At 37.0% G+C, this 19,425-nt stretch overlaps 2 protein-coding genes across 2 annotated transcripts; one reads left to right on the top strand and one right to left on the bottom strand.

The window, feature by feature from the left end:
* Positions 1-236: 236 nt before the first annotated feature.
* LOC122146407 (RING finger protein 208-like) lies at positions 237-11,967 on the top strand. The gene is made up of 2 exons (XM_042764841.1): positions 237-832; positions 9,839-11,967. The coding sequence occupies exon 2, from the start codon at positions 10,845-10,847 to the stop codon at positions 11,628-11,630; it is 786 nt and encodes a 261-aa protein (XP_042620775.1). The 5' UTR covers positions 237-832; positions 9,839-10,844; the 3' UTR covers positions 11,631-11,967.
* A 188-nt stretch (positions 11,968-12,155) lies between these two features.
* LOC109060787 lies at positions 12,156-17,725 on the bottom strand. Its single transcript, XM_019077950.2, has 6 exons — positions 16,864-17,725; positions 14,008-14,169; positions 13,653-13,812; positions 13,479-13,549; positions 13,119-13,219; positions 12,156-12,963 (listed from the first exon to the last, which is right to left on the bottom strand). The coding sequence occupies exons 1-6, from the start codon at positions 17,479-17,481 to the stop codon at positions 12,891-12,893; spliced, it is 1,185 nt and encodes a 394-aa protein (XP_018933495.1). The 5' UTR covers positions 17,482-17,725; the 3' UTR covers positions 12,156-12,890.
* Positions 17,726-19,425: the final 1,700 nt, after the last annotated feature.

The raw sequence follows: 19,425 nt of genomic DNA, 5'->3' as shown, positions 1-19,425 counted from the left end.
GTGCGCTTGCATCTGTTCACAGTTTGAGAGAGAGAGTCAGAGTAAAACAAAGAGATGGATGGAGACTGAGAGAAAGAGAGCTTGCAAAGGGAGGGGTGATGAGTTGGGGGCTCTGATTGGTTCTGATTGGCTGGATTTTTTTCCTGGTGAAAACGTGATCCAGCCTGCAGAGGCACTGCAGCAGAGAGAGAGAGAGAGAGAGAGAGAGAGAGAGAGAGAGAGAGAGAGAGAGAGAGAGAGAGAGGGAAGAGTCGAGATACAGAAACAGAGGTAGAACATGCATTTGTGAGTCAGAGAGTGTGTGTGCGGGTGTGTATGAGTGTTTGCTCTCAGACAGAGAGAAAGCGAGAGAGAGAGGGGAAGACAGAGAAAGACAAATAGCCTCATTGAAAGATATTGCAGAGAAATAGCATACAAGTGAGAATTCCAGTAAGAAGAGGACGGACAGAGTGTGTGAAACGAATGCAGAGATCCAAGAATCCTCTTACACAAATGACTGGGTGAATGAATGAATGAGTGAGAGAACAACCAGGACCAACACTGGACCTAAAGAGCCCATCGTGGACAAGAAGAACGGCACTTGGTGACATCCTCCATTTTTCTCTTCCTCCACCCTTCCATCCATCCTTCTTGGAGACAGGCAGGGAAGTCTTTCCTCCATCCTCTCACATGCAACAGGAGCATGCATCACAGGAACTTTGTGTCCCCATGTGAGAAAGACTTAAATTAATCCCACATCTGACCACTGCATTTCCATGAGGATTGTAACCACGCCACTCATCCAAATCCAGAGACTCACCACTAAATACACACTAGAGACAACTAAATACAGGTAAGGATGCCTAAAAGGGTCTATTTATTGTTTTATGGTCATTATGCTTGTATGAGTTTACCTTTGCATGTGCATCTTATCTCAAATGTATATTAAATGTTAATGCAAAATGAGAATGTTTTTCCTTAATATAATTTCCTTAAAATTTTCCTTTACTCTAATCTGACAAAAATATCAGTAACTATATACATTGATTAAATAAAACTAGTCAATTTAATATATGCAAGTATATAATTTATATAATAAATTTAATTAATAAATAATGACATGAATATATTAGCAGTAAATAAATATTATCAGTAATTCAATGTTTATATACAAAGATTGTTGTCTATTACACACACACACACACACACATATATATATGTGTGTGTGTGTGTGTGTGTGTGTGTGTGTGTAATTGAAATACTTTTATTTTTAGATAATATAAATATAGAATCTAAAATATATATTATTACATTTAAAATTAATATTTAGTTTTTATATTATTATAGTGTTCTATAATATTTATATATAAAAATATTTTAATAAACATAGCATTTAAAATAAGTGGTATTTAATTTATAATAATAATCATCATTTATATATATATATATATATATATATATATTCATTTATTAGCATGGGTCATATTTCTGCATTTTTGGGTCCCACATCCTCACGCAGGGCTTTGACTTCTGTTTTTGTGTGGCTGTGCTGACCATGTTGTTGAATTAGCCAGGTTGCAATTTATGATTGCATGTGCACACATACATGAATTCCATCAATGACTTACATTATCCAAGTGGGGATCTGATCACATGGACTACTACTGATACACATACTAACCCACATGTGTGGTCAGAGAAGACAGAGAAGGACCTGTGCTTGAGACCATGTGTGTGTGTGTTGCATGCACGGGCGCTGCAGTCAGTGTGTTGCGTATGCTGCTCTGGTTGCATAACCGCCGCTGCTGGCGCACCCCTCCCACGACACTGCACTAAAAACTGCTAACACAGATGCACACACTCCCAGAATACTAATAAGTGTTGAAAACCTCAACCAAACTCCCAGACGTCCCTGTTTGCTTCCTGTACTGTAGATTCAGCCTCCTGTCACAAGGAAGATTCGGCAATCAATACTGTCCGTCAATATCTCAAAGGAGGAAAGCAGATTAATCTGTTTCTGTGCACCTGAGGTCATGCCAACATCAGCCCAAAATAATGACTTTGTACTGATAAATGTAATTGGTACTTGTTATAGGTATCACCTGACTAGGGTGTGGATCCTTCAAAACCCTCTTTAAATCAAATACTAGAAGATTCTTGTTTGATATCAGGATTGATACATCAGAATTATGATAGAAAGTATAATGTCAATTATTTAAGAACTTGTGTTCCTATTTTACAACACATTCCTCAGAATTCCAATGTTCCAGCAGAATATAACTTTTTCTATTTATTAGGAATAGGCAAATTCTGATTCCATTGGCACTCCATTAGGATTTGGATGGAAGCTGAAATTGCTCTAAGAGGTTCCGGTGGTATTCCTATTAAAAACTGAAATTTCTATTTTCCAATGTATTTGATAAATCCATGTTGTGGTGTTAAAATAAGTTTAATTCAATAATTAGCCAATGTTTTGTGATAATTAAGATTCACTTAATAGCTTGTTTATGTCACACTGCTAGTGCTAACCTTTCAAAGCTAATTGTTTGTATGTTGATTTCTCTCGATTAGTCAGTTTCTAACATTGTTAATAATGATCTTTGCGAAAATGTCTTGTGAGAAGGTGATCTGTGTCAACAGAGGCTAAGGGAACAAACCGTCTCTCTCGTGAATGAACTGTGGGTAAAATGGCTGACGCCTGCTCTGAATGACAGCCACTGAATTATTAAACACTGCCTTCTTCACACTAAAACTAGCATGACCTACGTTCTCTACAGCAGCTTGACACACACAGCAACAGCCATTTCTACCAGTGAAGATGTAAACCCTCTGACAAAACCTCAATCATACTTATCACACAGTGCAAGACAAGGATAGACAATGTAATAATCCATATTTTCATCTTCCAGAACCATCTGTTGATTGAATATATCACATTGTTGGATTTGTTTCACCTGCATTTTATATTTGTTCAGCTTTGATGAATGTGGATAATATTTAATATATAAATAAACATTTAAAAATGTATAAAACGTAGGGTAGGGTAGAGACATGTATCTATCTATCAGTTGTTGATTGAATGTATCTCAGTGTTGCATTTGATTCACCTGCATGTTATATGTGTTCAGGTTTGATGATAATACGAGATAATAAGAGTGCAAATGACTTTTGAATATTTCTTTATAATTTATTTGAATAGTGCTTTTTACAAACAGATTCAGAGAAAATCATGATGTTAATGTGTTTAATATCATAATATTTCTATGCCTTACAGTTGAATTGAGCAGATAAGAGCTGGTTGATAATATTGTTTACATTTGCAACAATATAAGCAATAGATATATATTGCTATATTGCTATAATTTGCTTTACGTGAGTATACTGTATGTATGTGGATATTATTTAATGTATAAATAAACATTTAAAAAAGTATTAAAATTTTGAAATATTTCATTATTTAAAAACATTTCAAAATCTTTTACAAATATCTTTCTCTGACTATTTAGTTTTTACCTTATTGGTAAATATACATATATAAATGGGTTTGCATGATGCTGTCAAGTGTTGATATTGCAGACACTTTATGTACAAACATGAATGAGATCCCCTGTGACTGCATGTGTGAGACTGGGTGCAGCAGTAAGGGCAGGGCTCAGGACAGGCTTTGTGAGACAGAGGTGAACGGCTGATAGCATCGCTGGCACAGGACATGGTGCCCTCTTGCTGACTGTCTCACTGCACAAGTGGAATGCATCCAGAGAGAGAGACAGAGACGGGCAGTGGGGAGAGATGTGCTTGTGGAATGTGTTGGGGGGTACCTGTGTGTATTTTTGTTGTGTGTGTGTGTATTTGTGGGAGTGATTGGGATATGGGGACAGGAATGTTCTAGATATTTTGATGACTGTGCATCTGTTTGCTTTCTGTTTTATATCACATTCTGAACACAATGGACAATTTTCAATTATTTAAATTGGTTTTTACTTATGAAATATAAGATTTTTCAGTAAAACAGAGTATTTCGAGAAATAAAGAAATAGAAAAAAATTTAAAGAAAAAAAGTCTCAGAAATAAAGGTACAACAGCTGTCACTGGGGCTGTACCTTTTCAAAAGTTAAATATTTGTACCTAAAGGGTCCATTTTGGTACTTTAAAGGTACATATTAGTACTTAAAGTGTACATATTAGAACCTAATAGGTACAAAAGTATACCTTTTGAAATGGTACCGCCCCAGTGACAGCTTCTGTACCTTTATTTCTGAGAATGATCGAAAAATGAAAATGAGCCCATAGATTACTCACCCTCAAGGCATCCTAGGTGTATATGACTTTCTTCTTTCAGACGAATCCAGTCAGAGTTATATTAAAAATGGTCTTTGATCTTTCAAGCTGTTTAATGGCAGTCAGTGGGCGTCGCAGTGCTTCAGTCCAAAAGAAATGAAATAAAAAGCGCCCATCCATTAAAAAAAAAGTGTCTCACACGACTCCGGGGTTGACAAAGGCTTCCTGTAGCGAATCAATGCATTTTTGTAAGAAAAATATCCATATTCAAAACGTAATAATCACTTTAATCTAGCTTGCGCTCACTGTTGTAAACGGAAGTAGCTCCAGATGATGTATGAGGTCATAACCCTTTAAGTATTTCATTTAAGTATTTCATTTACACCCGTAGAGTTGACAAGTGGAATTTCAGAAATAAGGATTTTATTTCTAAAATGTTTCTCAAACACCCCCCCATTGGTCACCCAAACATATAGCCTGCCTCCAACTCATGCCATTGGCTGAGCTCCGTCAGGCTGATTCTTGAACAAAAAGGGCAATGTTTTGATAGTGTTTGAATGGAAAAAATTACCCTATAATGGCTTACTTATTTATACTTATCTTGACAATGTGATAAGGTTCTGAATGAACTCAAGAATGTTGTTGACTTAATGCATTCAGTGACTGAGCCTGTCATTGTGCTTTCTTTTGTACACATATTCCTGTATTTATTGCCTTTAGAAGAAGAAAGATATATTTGGAGTAATATAATGAACATTACTGAGTAATATTAACTCCACAATATTAATATGTGGAATAGCAATGAGATTTCACTCATCTACAGTGTGACACCACAGGAATACAAATCAAGCGATAAACAAAAAGTCACAGAAGATGTTTATGTGTAAATACCTGCATGAAAATATGGTAATCATTTGGTTTTATGATATGTATAAAAAATAGTATAACCATATTATATCAAAACTCTACTGTGGCACAGCCACATTACTTTTTGTGTGAAGTATGTGTTATTCAATTTCTGAATTATCAAACAAAAACTGTAACTCTCTACATACATATTTACTCAGTATTTACCCCCATTCAGTTCTCCTCTTAAATAAATAGATCACCTGAAAAGGAAAGTTTTCTGAAAGACGTTAACTGATAGACTGGAGTGGTGTGGATTACTTGTGGATTATTATTGTGGTGTTTTTATCAGCTGTTCGGACTCTCATTCTGACGGCACCCATTCACTGCAGAGAATCCATTGGTGAACAAGTGAGGCAATGCTAAATTTCTCCAAATCTATTCTGATAATCTTGGATGGCCTGAGGATGAGTATATTTTCAGCAAATTTTCATTTTTGGATCATAGAGGCCATAGAGATCATAGAGACTGTTGGCTTACCATGCTTTTGGAAATCGCAGCCCAGTTCATTTCAGTTATTTGCTCTTTCTATCTCATCCTCTCTGCCTCTCTTCATCATGTTTTGTGCTGACAGGGTCGAACACACATGATTTCATTAAGTGCAACAGTGGCGTGCAGAGCAGCAGACAGTTGGCCTGCTTTAATATGTTATCTGCTGTCTGTCTCTCTCATGAGCCTCTTACATAACGGAGGAGCTTGTCCTATCAAATATGAAATCCTGTGTGCGATGAGAGGCAGAACTGTGCTTTACTCCTGATAAACAAACGAACAAAATAATAGCAGTTAATCGATTCACAGAGCTAAAGGACATACATACTAGAGAGCACTAGACTAACATCACAGTTATAACAAAATCTTTTTTTTTAAATGCTATAACAGAAAATACCAAGTTACTGTAGTAGCACTATGGTACTTTGGGGTTCCATGTAAATACACTGGAAAATACAAAATCCTGAAAAAATATGTTTTGCTAACAATAAAACAACACTGAAATTTAGAAGTTGGTAATCAATTTTTACAAGTAATTACAATGATATGGCAAGTAAGGCAGAAATATTATTTTCTGGTATATCATATTCCAATAATCTTTCTTTTATTTACAACTTAAATATAAATTCAATATAATATTTAATATTAAATATTAAATATTAATAGATAGATAGATTACACAGCTCTCGCTAATGTACAGTTGGTTTGTGCTGGGATCCTGATCACCCTGTTGGGATTTGTTTTGAGATAATGGCTGTTATTTACAGTATCTATGGTTAAAGATCTCTAAACAGTAATGTCTGAAGTCTTGGGAATCATTTCACTCATCACATCTCACTGTTTCCAACGCCCATACACCAGCTGACTACGCTGATGTCAGAAAGCTTATTCACACCTTTGTGTGTGTGTAAACCAGTAAGAGCGCATGGATATTTTTGGCTCTGCCTCACAGCTCTGTGATGTTGTGGCAACTCGAATAAATGTGACTGACAGTTGCTGGCTGATCGGTGCTTCTGTGTCCTCCAGAAAATGGACGACGGTTTGGAGTCACATCCTGTGTTCACATCCTAATTACATCATTGTGAACAACTAAACCAATGAGCGAGATTATTAGGTCATTAGGTCTGACTGGTCACAACAACATCAAGGAGCTGGTTCAAAACAAGTGTGTTTTTGTGTGCTCGCCTGAACATGTTCTAGAGTGTGGGTGGGTGGGTGTGAGTGGTGGTCCACGGCTGTCGATGGAGAAGAGTGTGAATCTTCAGAAATGGATGGATGGGGGAGGAGGAAAGAAGAACACAGATAGTGGAGTGATGCCATAAATAGACAATCTAGCTTACGGTGCATTCACATCATGTGTGAATTACCATGACCATCAATCAATTACTTATTTCTCAACTGCTGAAATACATTCTTTAGGTGTGTAGTGTAAATACATTCCCAGATATACAGTATCTGCAATGCCAGCATTGTCCTTTGACCTGTGATGTACTAACAACCGTGAAAATAAATTACTTGTGTATAGTATAATTTAACCATTTAAATTACTTGTGTAGGCTACTTATTTTACTTGTGTAAAGTATAATTCAACCACTTAGACTTGAAAAAAGTCACTCAGCTTGTAATATAGAACTGCGATTTTCTTTCAGTGTACAATCTGACAGCTTCCCATCTCCCAAGGCATAATGGGATAGAAATGTGTTGATTGGCTGGTTGCACACTTCAGAATCTCAGCAGGAAATAACCATATATTCACACAAGGCATGATTACAGTTCTGAGAGAGAGATTTCTCAAAATATATTTTTTATGTTGCTAAGCCAAAAGTCACATGTTTGGAATTAACCGAACATGGGTATGTAAATAATGACAACATTCTGTATTCATCTGTACTCATAACGCCAACATGGATCCAGATGTGACATTATTATTGATGACAGAAAAATGCATAATATTAATTCTTCTATTACCTTGCACAACAAGCAGGCCATTTTGTCACGTTCACACAGCAATATGGTTGTCAGTTCTGTATTTGTGTGAGTACACTCTTAAAAATAAAGGTGTTTCAAGGTGCAATAGAAGAACCTTTTAGTCTAAATGGTTTCATAAAGAACTTTTAACATCTGAAGAACCTTTCTGTTTTACAAAAGGTTCTTTGTAGTGAAAGAAGGTTCTTCAGATTATAAAAAGGTAAGAAAGAGATGGTTCTTTTAAGAACCTTTGACTGAATGGCTCTTTGTGGAACCAAAAATTGTTCATCTATGGCATCGCAGTGAAGAACCTTTTGAAGCACCTTTATTTTTAAGAGTGTAATACGGTTAAGTTCACACACAGTAAGTGTTTTTTGTTTTTGTTTTTTTCGCACATTTTCTGCGAACCTCTTCTATATGACTGGAACAGTAGGATAATTGGTTACTTGACAGCGGTGGCCACTATAAGCTTGGAAAAGAGCTTTGTGAATATTCTTGACATTCTCATTTCATGTTTTACAGAAGAAAAAAAACAATACACAGAGGGTGAGTAAATAATGTCAGTAAATGATGAATTTTTATTTTAGGTGAAATGTCCCTTTACGTGTTGATGTCACTACCATTGATTTTTATATAATCTCACAGCAGGCTTTCATTAATTTCCGAGTTTCCAATGTGCAATTACAAGTCCAAAGACTGTTTTTTACAAATCAGAATTTTGTAATTATTGTAATTCCAACATGACAGTAATGTACCATTCCTCTTCGACTCTGCATTCAAGCGAGCAGAGCATTGTGATGCGACAAAGCTAGATGCTCCTGTGATAATCATTTAAGTGCTGTCACGCACTTGCAGTGTAAGCAGCTTTGTTAATTATAATGGAAGCATTCTATTTTATTGCATACGATCACAAGCACAGTGCTGAGTAAAAGGACACATGTTCTCTCTCTACCTTTTCTGCTGCATGTAGGTCAGCTTCCTCTCTCTCCTCTCTCTCCTTCCCTCTCATTTTCTCTCTCTAGTACATTCTCCTTCATCACATCTTGCACAGCATGCAGAGAACTATTACAGATATGTCAGTGTGCTCCCCACTGTTAATAAAGCACACAAACATTCATACACCACTCCTAACCTAAACATTTTTTCTCAGATGGTTCAGTCTCAAAATTGTCACACAATTCACACGTCCATCTAACCAAAAATTACTTACTTAAATGGAACTTGTCCTGGATTCTGGTCCTGGATGCTGACTGGTCAATATACTGTAGCATACTGTAGCATAGCCTTTAATAGTATGCTAAAATAGTGAGATACTCAAACCGTGCTATTGTGCCTTGTGAATACAGTGTCATGACTAAAGAAGTTGTGCATCATGCCTAACGACTTGCTTTTAGCTGTTGACAATATATTCCCAAATATATTGCAAAACTACTCAAATGTGAAGCTGGATCATTCTGGATAAGAATGTCTACTAAATATCTTAAATGTACATGTAACACAAGCTCATTCAACATGCAACCAACATGAACAAGTTACACTGAAAATCATGCACAACACATGCACATTACTATTTACTGGTAGGCTATATGTTATTCTAAAGAAAAACAGTGTTACTCTTCATAATCTTTGATAAGCCACACCCACTTTTCACCTTTCAATCAATTTATGCTAAATCAAGTTCTGTCCTATATTTTTTTCTTATTGAATACCCTGTTTCGCTTTATGAAATATGTCACATTATGGAAGTAAAATGGGTTGCAAACAGTAATTCACTACTGACTTCATAAGCACTGGCAGCCATTTTAGAGTTGTGGACTTGTGTTGTGTTGTATTGTAATGCATGTATAGGTTCATAGGAGAAGGACAGATTGTACTGTGGTCAGGTCCTCAGCCTCTTCCTTCACCGTGCCCATGCCCCACAGGGCCGCAGATGGCAGCTGGCAGATAAAACAAGAGAGTTTTTTAGACTGGAAAAGATGCTGCAGGGTTCCAGGTTTCTGCTGTGAATGGACACGTTGCACAGATCACAGTCTTTTGCACAGAATCAGCTCTTAAATTTTCTTCATCAGAATTTCCCCACTGCTGTGTTTTTAGCTCTAGATGACAGGACACTTTTTAGACACTGTTCCCAAGAGCGCAAGCAAATGGGCTGAAAAAGGCTGAGCTGTGTCCTTGCATTAGCATCACCTGAACTGTTTTATTTTTTATTTTCCTCCAGGAACAGAAACGACACTACCTATGAGTTTGCATATCTGCGCCACTTTGGAAAAAGTGCTGGAAGCAAGTAAAGTCTGGCGAGACTCCTGAGACACTCTTGGACCTGTCACGACACCAAAGAGGGAACGCACAATCTGTCAAGCTCAACTGCAGAACCCTTAAGGAATTCTGGTCTTTTAAAGACTGGGAGAACACCTTCCAGATTTTTCCAATGCCACGTGAGCACCTCCCCGAAAAGCTTATCAGAACAAAGGTCAGGGAGGTTGTAAGCAAAGCCAGTCACGAGGAGAAGCAAGAACAGGGCAAGGTCATATCACCACAGGGACGTGAAACAGGAAGAAGGTTGTGACATTGAGGTGGATATAGCTTCTGTTATTTTGGTTGCATCAGTTCCTTTCTGAAACTCACTAAACTACCTATGAGACAGTCTACAGACATTTGGCTAACAACAGTATTAAGCTAAACAGTATTTCTTAGTAAGATCCTAAGATTCTCTTCAAGGTACTCTGTATTTAGATCATTATTATATTTATGTCCTAATAAATGTGCTGTAACAGTGAAAACACTGAAACAATTGCCAACATATCTTTGTAATGTTCAGCCATTCATTTGTAAGTAAGTTTCCTGTTACATCAAATTAACAACTCTCAGTTGTGCAATATCAGTAAACAGGGTGTAAGTTGTTGCCTCAAGGCTTTGTTAACCACTAGAACCAGAAACTGCAACTTCTCGTGACCTCCGAAGCAAGACACAGTCCTCTATTGTCCTTCAGGGCTTTTTTTATACTGTGCACTGGCTGGAAGTCTTTGCCCATCTGTGCCACATAAAGACTCAGGGTGACGCCCCCGTGACCAAGGAGAGACTTTGAGACAGCAATGGACAAACCCATCCGTCCTCATGTCCCCTGCAATGGCTGAGTGTCCTCCCCCAGTGCACTGAAGACATACTCTGCAGGACCGTACTCTACACCCAGTTCCTCTAGCCAAGAACACCAAGCCTAAGAGTGAATGTCCTGCCTGCGGCGCCAACCTGTGACAATCCCCATGGACACTGTCAAGATCATCCAGTCGGAGAAGTTCCCTCGGGAGTGTCCAGCCCCAGTGACCCAGCCTCGCTACGCCCCACCTCCCCGTGTAGCCTGGGATGGAGGAGGCGAGGGGGAGGTGATCGTCAACCAGGCATGTGGTGACCTATGCATGGAGGTCAATGGCAACACCGTGGTCCCACCCAGACCCTTAGTGTCTCCTCCCGCCCCCATCCTCCGGCGTGAAGCAAGTTATCTTGCCCAGCGCAAGGCCAGCACATCTGACATCTGCTACCATCAGTTCCACTACAAGATGGACAACGTCATCGTCAACCAGTACGTGCTCCGCTCTTCCTCCACCTCTTCCTCCTCATCCTCCACCTCCTCAGGCCCAGTGATGCCGTGCGAACCGCTGGACTGCCCCACATGTGGACACACCTACAACTTTGCCGGCAAGCGCCCACGCATCCTGTCCTGTTTGCACTCAGTATGTGAGGAGTGCCTGCAGATCTTGTATGAGTCCTGTCCCAAGTACAAGTTCATCTCCTGCCCCACTTGCCGCCGTGAGACCGTGCTCTTCACCGACTATGGGTTAGCTGCTTTGGCCATCAACACCAGCATCCTCAGCCGGCTGCCGTCCGATCCGGCGGGGACCGTACAGTGGGGCAGTGACGGTGACCGAAGCTGCTATCAGACGGTGCGACAGTACTGTCAGTCGGCTTGCACTTGCCACATTGCCAACCCTCTTTCCTCCTGTGGCATTATGTAGAACGCAGAGGGCGGATGACCGGCACAACTCATCCCAAAATCTATTCCACCATCTGAAATCCTTGAGTCACACACATTCACCTTCCCCGAAGGGTCACAGATGTATCTGTATATTTAATAGCACAGGATGCTATGTGAACTTGAAGTGAAAAGGACACTTGTGTGCAAAGACAGAGATATGAAATATCAGAGTAAATGTATTTTATGTATGAACTGATTTCCCTATAGCCCTCAATCTCTTGTTTGGATGTGTTCGTCACTGACATCTCTTTACATGGGAATGCCAAGGGAAGTCTATCTCCCCCCATCCTGGGTATAATAAAGACCAATAAAGAATTTAAAAAATTAAACTGTTTGTTTGGTCTAAACTTAAACATAATGTTAGGTGCTGTAAGTGACTAGGCCATTTTGCTAACATCCTGTAGACTTAGTCATTGAATTAGGAAACACCCATTCCTACACCATCTTTAGCGCATACCAGCCCAAATATATGTAAAAAAAAAAAAAAAAAAAAAAAAAACATATGAAGGATCTCAAAAAAATGCTTTTTGCAAATTTATTGCTGACCTGTTGGACATTACAGATACTTAAATATATTCCACAAGACAGAGCTAAATTTACACAAATTACCCTGTTCAAAAGTTTACATATTTATGGTTCTATCACGTGTTGCCTCATCAAGTATCAATTACTGTTTGTAGCCTTTTCTGATAGTTGTGAATAAATTCACATTCTACATACTATAGATAAAAATGAGTTATTTTGTACTATGGTGTACAGTATATTAAAACCCCTCTCTCTTCTTAAAAAGCAAAACATCAGATTCTGCTAAGGGAATTTAACTTGCAAGTAAAGTGGTGTATTGTATATTTTATTATATTAAACAATTGTTGTGAAATCACCTTAGTGTTACAAAATAACAAATTCTAGCAGCAAAGGTTTACAGACTGAGATTATGATAAATGAGAAAATAACTATAATACAATGAATGAATGGATCTAGTGATGAAAACTAAACATTGCCAGCGTTTTGCATTGCAAATTTATAAACAATAGTATTTACAAAAACAAAGTGGACTGACAGTTCCAAAAAAACAAGTATCCGTTAAGTACATGAAGACTATTAGTACTACTCAGTACTTTATTTAAGTGCAGCCTTAAATACTAGACTAAAACAACTATACATATAAAAGTGCCATAATCCTCAGGAAAATGGGAGGTGTGAATCACCACCATCACTGTGCATCAATGAGGCATGAATGTTAGAGACGTGTCGTCATACTTCTACTCCTACTGAAAAAGCTTGGCATTCTTGTTTTCTTCTTAGGCTGAAAGCTTTGAATAAAGGTACATTTATTAAGATACACTTGTGTAATAAATGAACATTAACAAATGTTAAAATGATACATAATTATTCAAATAGTGATTATTTAAAATGTTGGCAATGGTAATCTAAAGAAAATATAAAAATTTTATTTACTCAAATTTACCTTTTGCTTTCTCTGTCAGACTGTTGTGTTTCCTGTCTTCTAAATGATGCAAATTTCAGCTTTTGGATCTTACTCGGCTTTTTGTGCTCATTTTCCGGTAACTGGTTTAACATACAGAGGAACAGTCATATTATAATTCATGCTAGGGGCTCCAAAAAGTGCTATAAAAGCATCATAAAAGTACATGACCACATGACATGAGCTTTTTGTGAGAAACAGGCTGAAACAAAAGTCTTTATTCACTAAAAATCTCATCAGCTGTAGTTAAAATTCACTTTCATTGTATGAAAAGCAGCTTGGACAATCTGTTAAAATAATTCTTTTAACTCAACAGAATTAAATAACCCACTATTTACTTACAGGATCTTTACCATCAGGTTCCTCGACTAAGACATCTACAATAGGTTTGTCTCGAACAAACCTTGTTCTCCCTGTAGGATAGACATCTATTTTTAACAGACATCCACCAAACCAATGTTTCATTTTTAGCAAAAATTTGAACTTGCGCTGAGTTCATCTGTCAAAAAGACTCACTGTGATGGCCGACAGCTGCCTGAGTATCAGATACTGATCTGTGACGAAAACCCATGGGTTCTTTTAGGTGAGACGATTCGCTGGGTGGATCTTCATGACCCAGAATCTGTAAACCTTGACTGGCAGGATAGCTTATTTCCTCCACATGAAAGCTTCCAAGCTGAAAACATTTAGTTAGTGAGTTAATGTGCTTGAAACATGAGGTTTCAGTTTACAGGAAACAATGAGAAGTCATTTTGACACACGACATCTCTTTTGGCAAACTGACGTAATCTTGGCAGCAAAACAGAACTGGAAAGTCTTGATTACAAGACCTAAAAAAGCAAGCTTTGTGTGATATATCAGTGTCTCTAACCTCTATTTCTGCATGCTGACTCTTCAGGATCTCCACCTCTTTCTGCAGGCTGTAGTTTTGCTGCTGTAGCTTTGCAACATTCTCCAGCATCCTGCACACCTGCTCCAGGTACAGCAACCCTGGAGACAGCTTGTCCAGTCTGTAATGATCACTGTCTGCAAGCTGCAGAGACAGAGAGATCAAGACCTGCATTCATTAAGATTCCCAGTGCTGGGAACAGTAAAGCTTTTATTATCTAATTTGGTGGGGTATAAAAAAGCTAATCAATTTGTACTGTATGAAATGCAAAACCTGATCTCTGTTCTAGATTCAGATTTCTCTGTTCTTAGTACTAAATAGTTTAAAGATTATAGTTATGAATATCCATTGTTAGCTACAGTACTTTGCGAGCACCAGCTTTGCAGTTTGAACAACTGAAAATCTAACATAGGGAAGCTAAGAATCTGAAGTCCCTTAAAGGAAGTGAATGCAAATAAAAAATGTTAAAGCTGCTCAAAGTCATTTTTTGATAGCGCCGCGGTGTTGCATTTTTACAAGGAAATCTGGAAACTGACAAATAGCTTACTTGTAATTGATAAAATGATTTGTAATGATACATTATAAATACAGTATAATACTATATATATATATATGCTTTTTATATTATATGTTACAGCTAAATTAAAACTGCAAAACATATATTAAACACAAAGCAATTAGGATTGAATGGGACATCAAAAGTGTACATGTAACATACTTAAAATTACAATTGCCTTGACTACCATAAATGTTATTAAATTATATTATAAATAAGAACTGGCTAAATAAATAAATAAATAATGTGACAAATTGCCCCAATCTTACATTTACAAAAATGTATTTTGTCCCGAGAAGCCAGTTTAACATTTCAGCTAATATCTACAATAATTATACAGTTTATCTGTATATATGGCAGTGTTTCTTTTTCTTTTTTTTATCGTTTCATTCAAAAAACACTAAGGCCTAAATGTGAGATTTCTGCAAAAAAATTGTTATTCAAATCAACATAAATCTGTTTATAAAACACACTTTACAGTACGTGAACTTACGGTGTATATATATATATATATATATATAAGGTAACTACATGGGTTAAGGTTAGGTTCAGGGTTTGTACCCAGTTATTGTAATTGCTATAATAAGTAGTATGTAAATGTAGTGATTGACTGTTGTTGTTGTAACTATTATTATTATTTTTTTATTTCATGAATATGATTGTTATTTTTTTCATTTATGTATGACTGACAAATATGCATCACAATAAGTTCATTAATTTGTTTATGTTAAAATTGTGTAATCTAAATGGGTGGAAATTTTATAAGCAATTCAAATACATCAATCTGAAATTTAAGCTCAAGTTTAAACATAAAATCTAATTGACAGCTTCCTCGTGACAAAAATCCCCTCAAGTCTCCTCTATTTCAAGAATTACAACAACTAGACTATAAACACTCTCTGGTGACATTTATCACCCAGTTTCTTTCAAAATTATAGAAAAATGTCATTTATCATTTTTTTATTAGAATGAAATGATTGTTTTTGTTCCAGTCCTATAAAGTTTTCTTTCCCCATGTTCCCGCTGATAACGTTGAGACATGTTCGGCACAGATCTATCATCGGTGGCATTCATTCTCAACACCCACACATTCCTGTCAGCCTGCTGGCACCATTCCAGTCATTCCTCTCTCACCTGAACCGACCGGTTCACAGTCTTAGGGCGACTGTTTAGCGTCTCATGACACAGGTCCAAACCTGAGTCCATTAAAAGAATGTCTAGACTGTGCATGTATTGTGTGTCTTCAAGAAAGAACTGAACGCATGTTTCAGTGGAGTTAAATATGTAAGGGGTAACCTGCTCATATACCTGAGCTGGTCATAAAAGGTTATGCAGTTTGAATGCTTGTCATTTCTTAAACATGAAGATTCACATGATGCAGGTCAAAGTGCATTCATGCCTTTGACCTTGGCCATGTCATCTATTTTTACTAGTGAGATTGCTATGTAATTTGTTAAATAATTATGTAGTAAAAAAAATCATATTACCATACATTATGATAAATAATGCATGAATTTTCATTTTAAAACTTAAGTTAAAGAAATTTACCAAAGCAACCATGATATTTGAAGTTTTATTTTTTTATCTTGTTTGTCTTTTTTTTCCCCCAAGATATAAAAATTAGAGTGCATGATGAATACAGAAAGTCAGCTATGCATATGACAAAAATGTGTGCAAATACCAGGTAAGTTATTTTGGTGTGTGAGGAGCATGAGGAGCGCCTGATGTCAAGTGTGTGACATGACAAATGAGCACTATATATGTCATGTAAGTGCATCTGAAGCAGTGCACAATGAGGTAGCAAAGCACGTGTTCACAGATGGAACAGCATGATTACATTAATCATAAAAGAGAATTGTTTTATGGGATATAAAGAGATCATCTAACCCTAGTGTATCCTACTATAACAAAGCAGTTTGTATGAAAAGTAAACACAAGCAATTAAAATTAAATAAATAAATAAAATAGACTGCAAATGTGTAAAATTAAATACATATATATTTACATTTGTTCAAGTTCATTTATGAAGCCCATTTAAAAACAACAAATGTTGTGCCAAAGTGCTGTATAATTAGGAAAAATAGTAAAAGAACCAAAAAAACTGAAATAAATAAAATTAGCAAAGTAACAGAGAAAAACAGACTCATAAAAATAGAACAAATCATACAAATAAAACTCACTCAACTAAAACCTTTATAGATCTCAAGCAACATCATAAGCTAAAGAGAGGTCTTCAACCTAGATTTGAATGTATATAAAGGAAGTAGATGTTGACTGCTCACCTCCAACTGGCTGTCTGCTGGTTGGCCATGTTGGTCTGACTTTAGGTATTTTCTGTACAGCTCTGCTTTCTTGGAATCTGGAGGTTGTGAATGAGTTCTCCTTGGACGAGCAAACCGATGATGTGGTCTGGAGCTGTTTGAGTGAAAGCTGGTTGGAAAAGAGGCCGTGTTAGAGCGATACCGTGGCCCAGCGGTCCCTCTTTCAACCTGGTGCAGGGGTCCTCTCCATGAGCCTGATTCGGTCCTTCTCAAGACTTGCTCCACCTCCAGATGTGTTGTTTTTAGAGCCACAGAGCTGAGATCAACACTTGAGGATGAGGATGAGCAAATAGAAGGAGACGGGGATGAAGGTTGAACCTCATTCTCTGTAGAGCCAAAAACTGGCTTTGATTCTTCAGATGTCAAAGCACTACACTGGTGAGAATGACAAGGACTAGTTGTACTAACCGTTTCAAATCCGGAGTCCTCAGATTCTGATTTTATATTAGATAGTGGGACAGAGTCTCTATAAATGGAATCTAATCTGTCCACACCAGGTCCAGGCTGTAAGTATAAATCCTGGTGGCCTTCAGTCACCCAACTCTCCAGAAGATTCCCAAAATTCCTATACAGGTTCATTGATAATGAATTTCTCTCGTCCGGTATACTCTGTTTCTTTCAGTAGTCAATCAAAACACGTGAAACTCTTCTCAGCACCTTGACTTTCTCACAACTGACTAGAAACTTGCAGGTCGATTTGTCACATTGAACTAAAAGCACCTTTCTAGAGCCGCCCACATTCCAACTCCCGTGTTTCTCAATCACCCTCTGACAACTGCTCCACTTCCGGTGCCGTTCCTAAAATCCTGAGCTCATGTTCTTGGTGGATCTGTCAAGACATGTTGTGAGGGTGATGAAACTTTCACAAAGCCCGTAAACAAAGTAACAGAAACTGCTGGTATGTATCTTGAGAAGGTGGCAAATAAGGACTTTAATGCATTGAAAAGATGTATATGTATAACCACTAGCCCTGTGGTGTCCTATATGGCCAAATCATCCACTCCAATATTTTTTAATCTTGATTCTGCTCTGCTACACTTTATTACACATTACGCCGCTTTGTTTGTTGTTAGGATGGTCTTCCTTAGCACTCTCAATCATGTCAAAATGATTGAGATGGCCAATCAAATCAAAGAAGGCATGAATTCCGGTGAGTTTTAATTGTAAATGAGGGCAAGGATAAGATATAAGTAGCAAAACATTTATTATTTTACAATATAAATTTTTTACAACCAATAGTATTATGCTGGGATGAAAACTACTTGACTTTTTGGTCAAATTTTGCCATTTTGAAGTAAAAAAATATAGGTATTTTAAGTGGTTCATAATTAGGCAAAAATCAATAATGGAGCAATTTTTTGACATATTAGACAAAAATGGGTTTTGGTCCACCCCATTAATGGCTAAAACAGAATTTTCAAATCCTACGCATACATGCATGAGAGAAATGAATAAAGTGATCCATTTGTAACAACTTAATGCAAGTGTTGTTTACTTGGCAACCGTTAATATTGGTTGACTACAGAACCAACTCAAGCTTGAGGAAATGGTACTTCAGAGTCATTTTTCACATATATAACGCATAATTAGAACCTGAAACTAGGACCACAGAGTTTCATTCAGTTCACAGCTATGCAGCAGCTGCTGGTATGAGCCGTGCAGAGGAATAGACATTCCTGTGCATTGATAACATCAGCATTCCTCTCTGTATATAGGAAAAATGAAAATATGCAACATCAGAGAACAAAATGCAAACCACAAATTAAACTGTTAAAACAATAATCATAATATACAAATTGTACACACCCATGAAGATACAGTTTTTTATATTTAGTTTAGTGTGATTAAGTTTATGGTATTATGACTATAATCTGTGTAATTAAGTTTATTATATTATTGCATTAAGATATTATTTATTGCACATAATTGAATTGCACCTCAACTAAAGTTATACCTAGTGCATATATGTTCTCACATGTTAATGCGTCCAGAAGACACTGGTCACAGCAAGGTCAATGCATTTCTAGTGTGGGGTCCTCCATCATGGCCTTCCCAGGCCTTCGGGAATAGTCACCACACCTGTAAAGTTGGAAATAAAAATGTCTGTATGACTTGTTCACTATACTTCAAGCTTCTGAAGCCATACCATAACTGAGGAAAAGACATTTACAGTAGCCTAAGTCATACAACAATTTTAATACAATGATTTAGGCTATTTTAGATCTAATGTTACTGAATGATTGAATCAGTAAGTTAAATTAATAAAGTTTAATTTGCAGTTTCTTTGGTTTTATATTGCTGTTCCCAGAAATAAATTCAATAAACAATTGTTAACAAAAAAAAAAAATTTTTTTTTTTAAATTAAGTTTAAGCATAGACTAGATCTTTAATAATCCTTAACAAAATATTTTGAATCTGACTGTAGTTTCTCATCCGGATTCGGAATATTTATTTAGGTTTTACAAGTAGTAAGATCAGTGATAGAGACTAGATGTAATTTGAAATTATAAGACATGGTAGAAA

The sequence above is a fragment of the Cyprinus carpio genome, chromosome A10 (assembly GCF_018340385.1).
Source record: "Cyprinus carpio isolate SPL01 chromosome A10, ASM1834038v1, whole genome shotgun sequence".
Lineage (NCBI taxonomy): Eukaryota > Metazoa > Chordata > Actinopteri > Cypriniformes > Cyprinidae > Cyprinus > Cyprinus carpio.
Note: the sequence above shows the minus strand (reverse complement) of the source record. Positions and strands in the feature narration are given on the sequence as shown.

Excerpts from the sequence above, each read along its gene's own strand:
- LOC109060787 (XM_019077950.2), bottom strand. The coding sequence starts at position 17,481 with ATGAACCTGTATAGGAATTTTGGGAATCTTCTGGAGAGTTGGGTGACT. Across the intron at positions 13,550-13,652 it reads GGCAGCTGTCGGCCATCACA|GGAGAACAAGGTTTGTTCGA; the intron begins GTGAGTCTTTTT and ends TCTATCCTACAG. Across the intron at positions 13,220-13,478 it reads AACCTGATGGTAAAGATCCT|TTACCGGAAAATGAGCACAA; the intron begins GTAAGTAAATAG and ends ATGTTAAACCAG.
- LOC122146407 (XM_042764841.1), top strand. The coding sequence starts at position 10,845 with ATGTCCTGCCTGCGGCGCCAACCTGTGACAATCCCCATGGACACTGTC.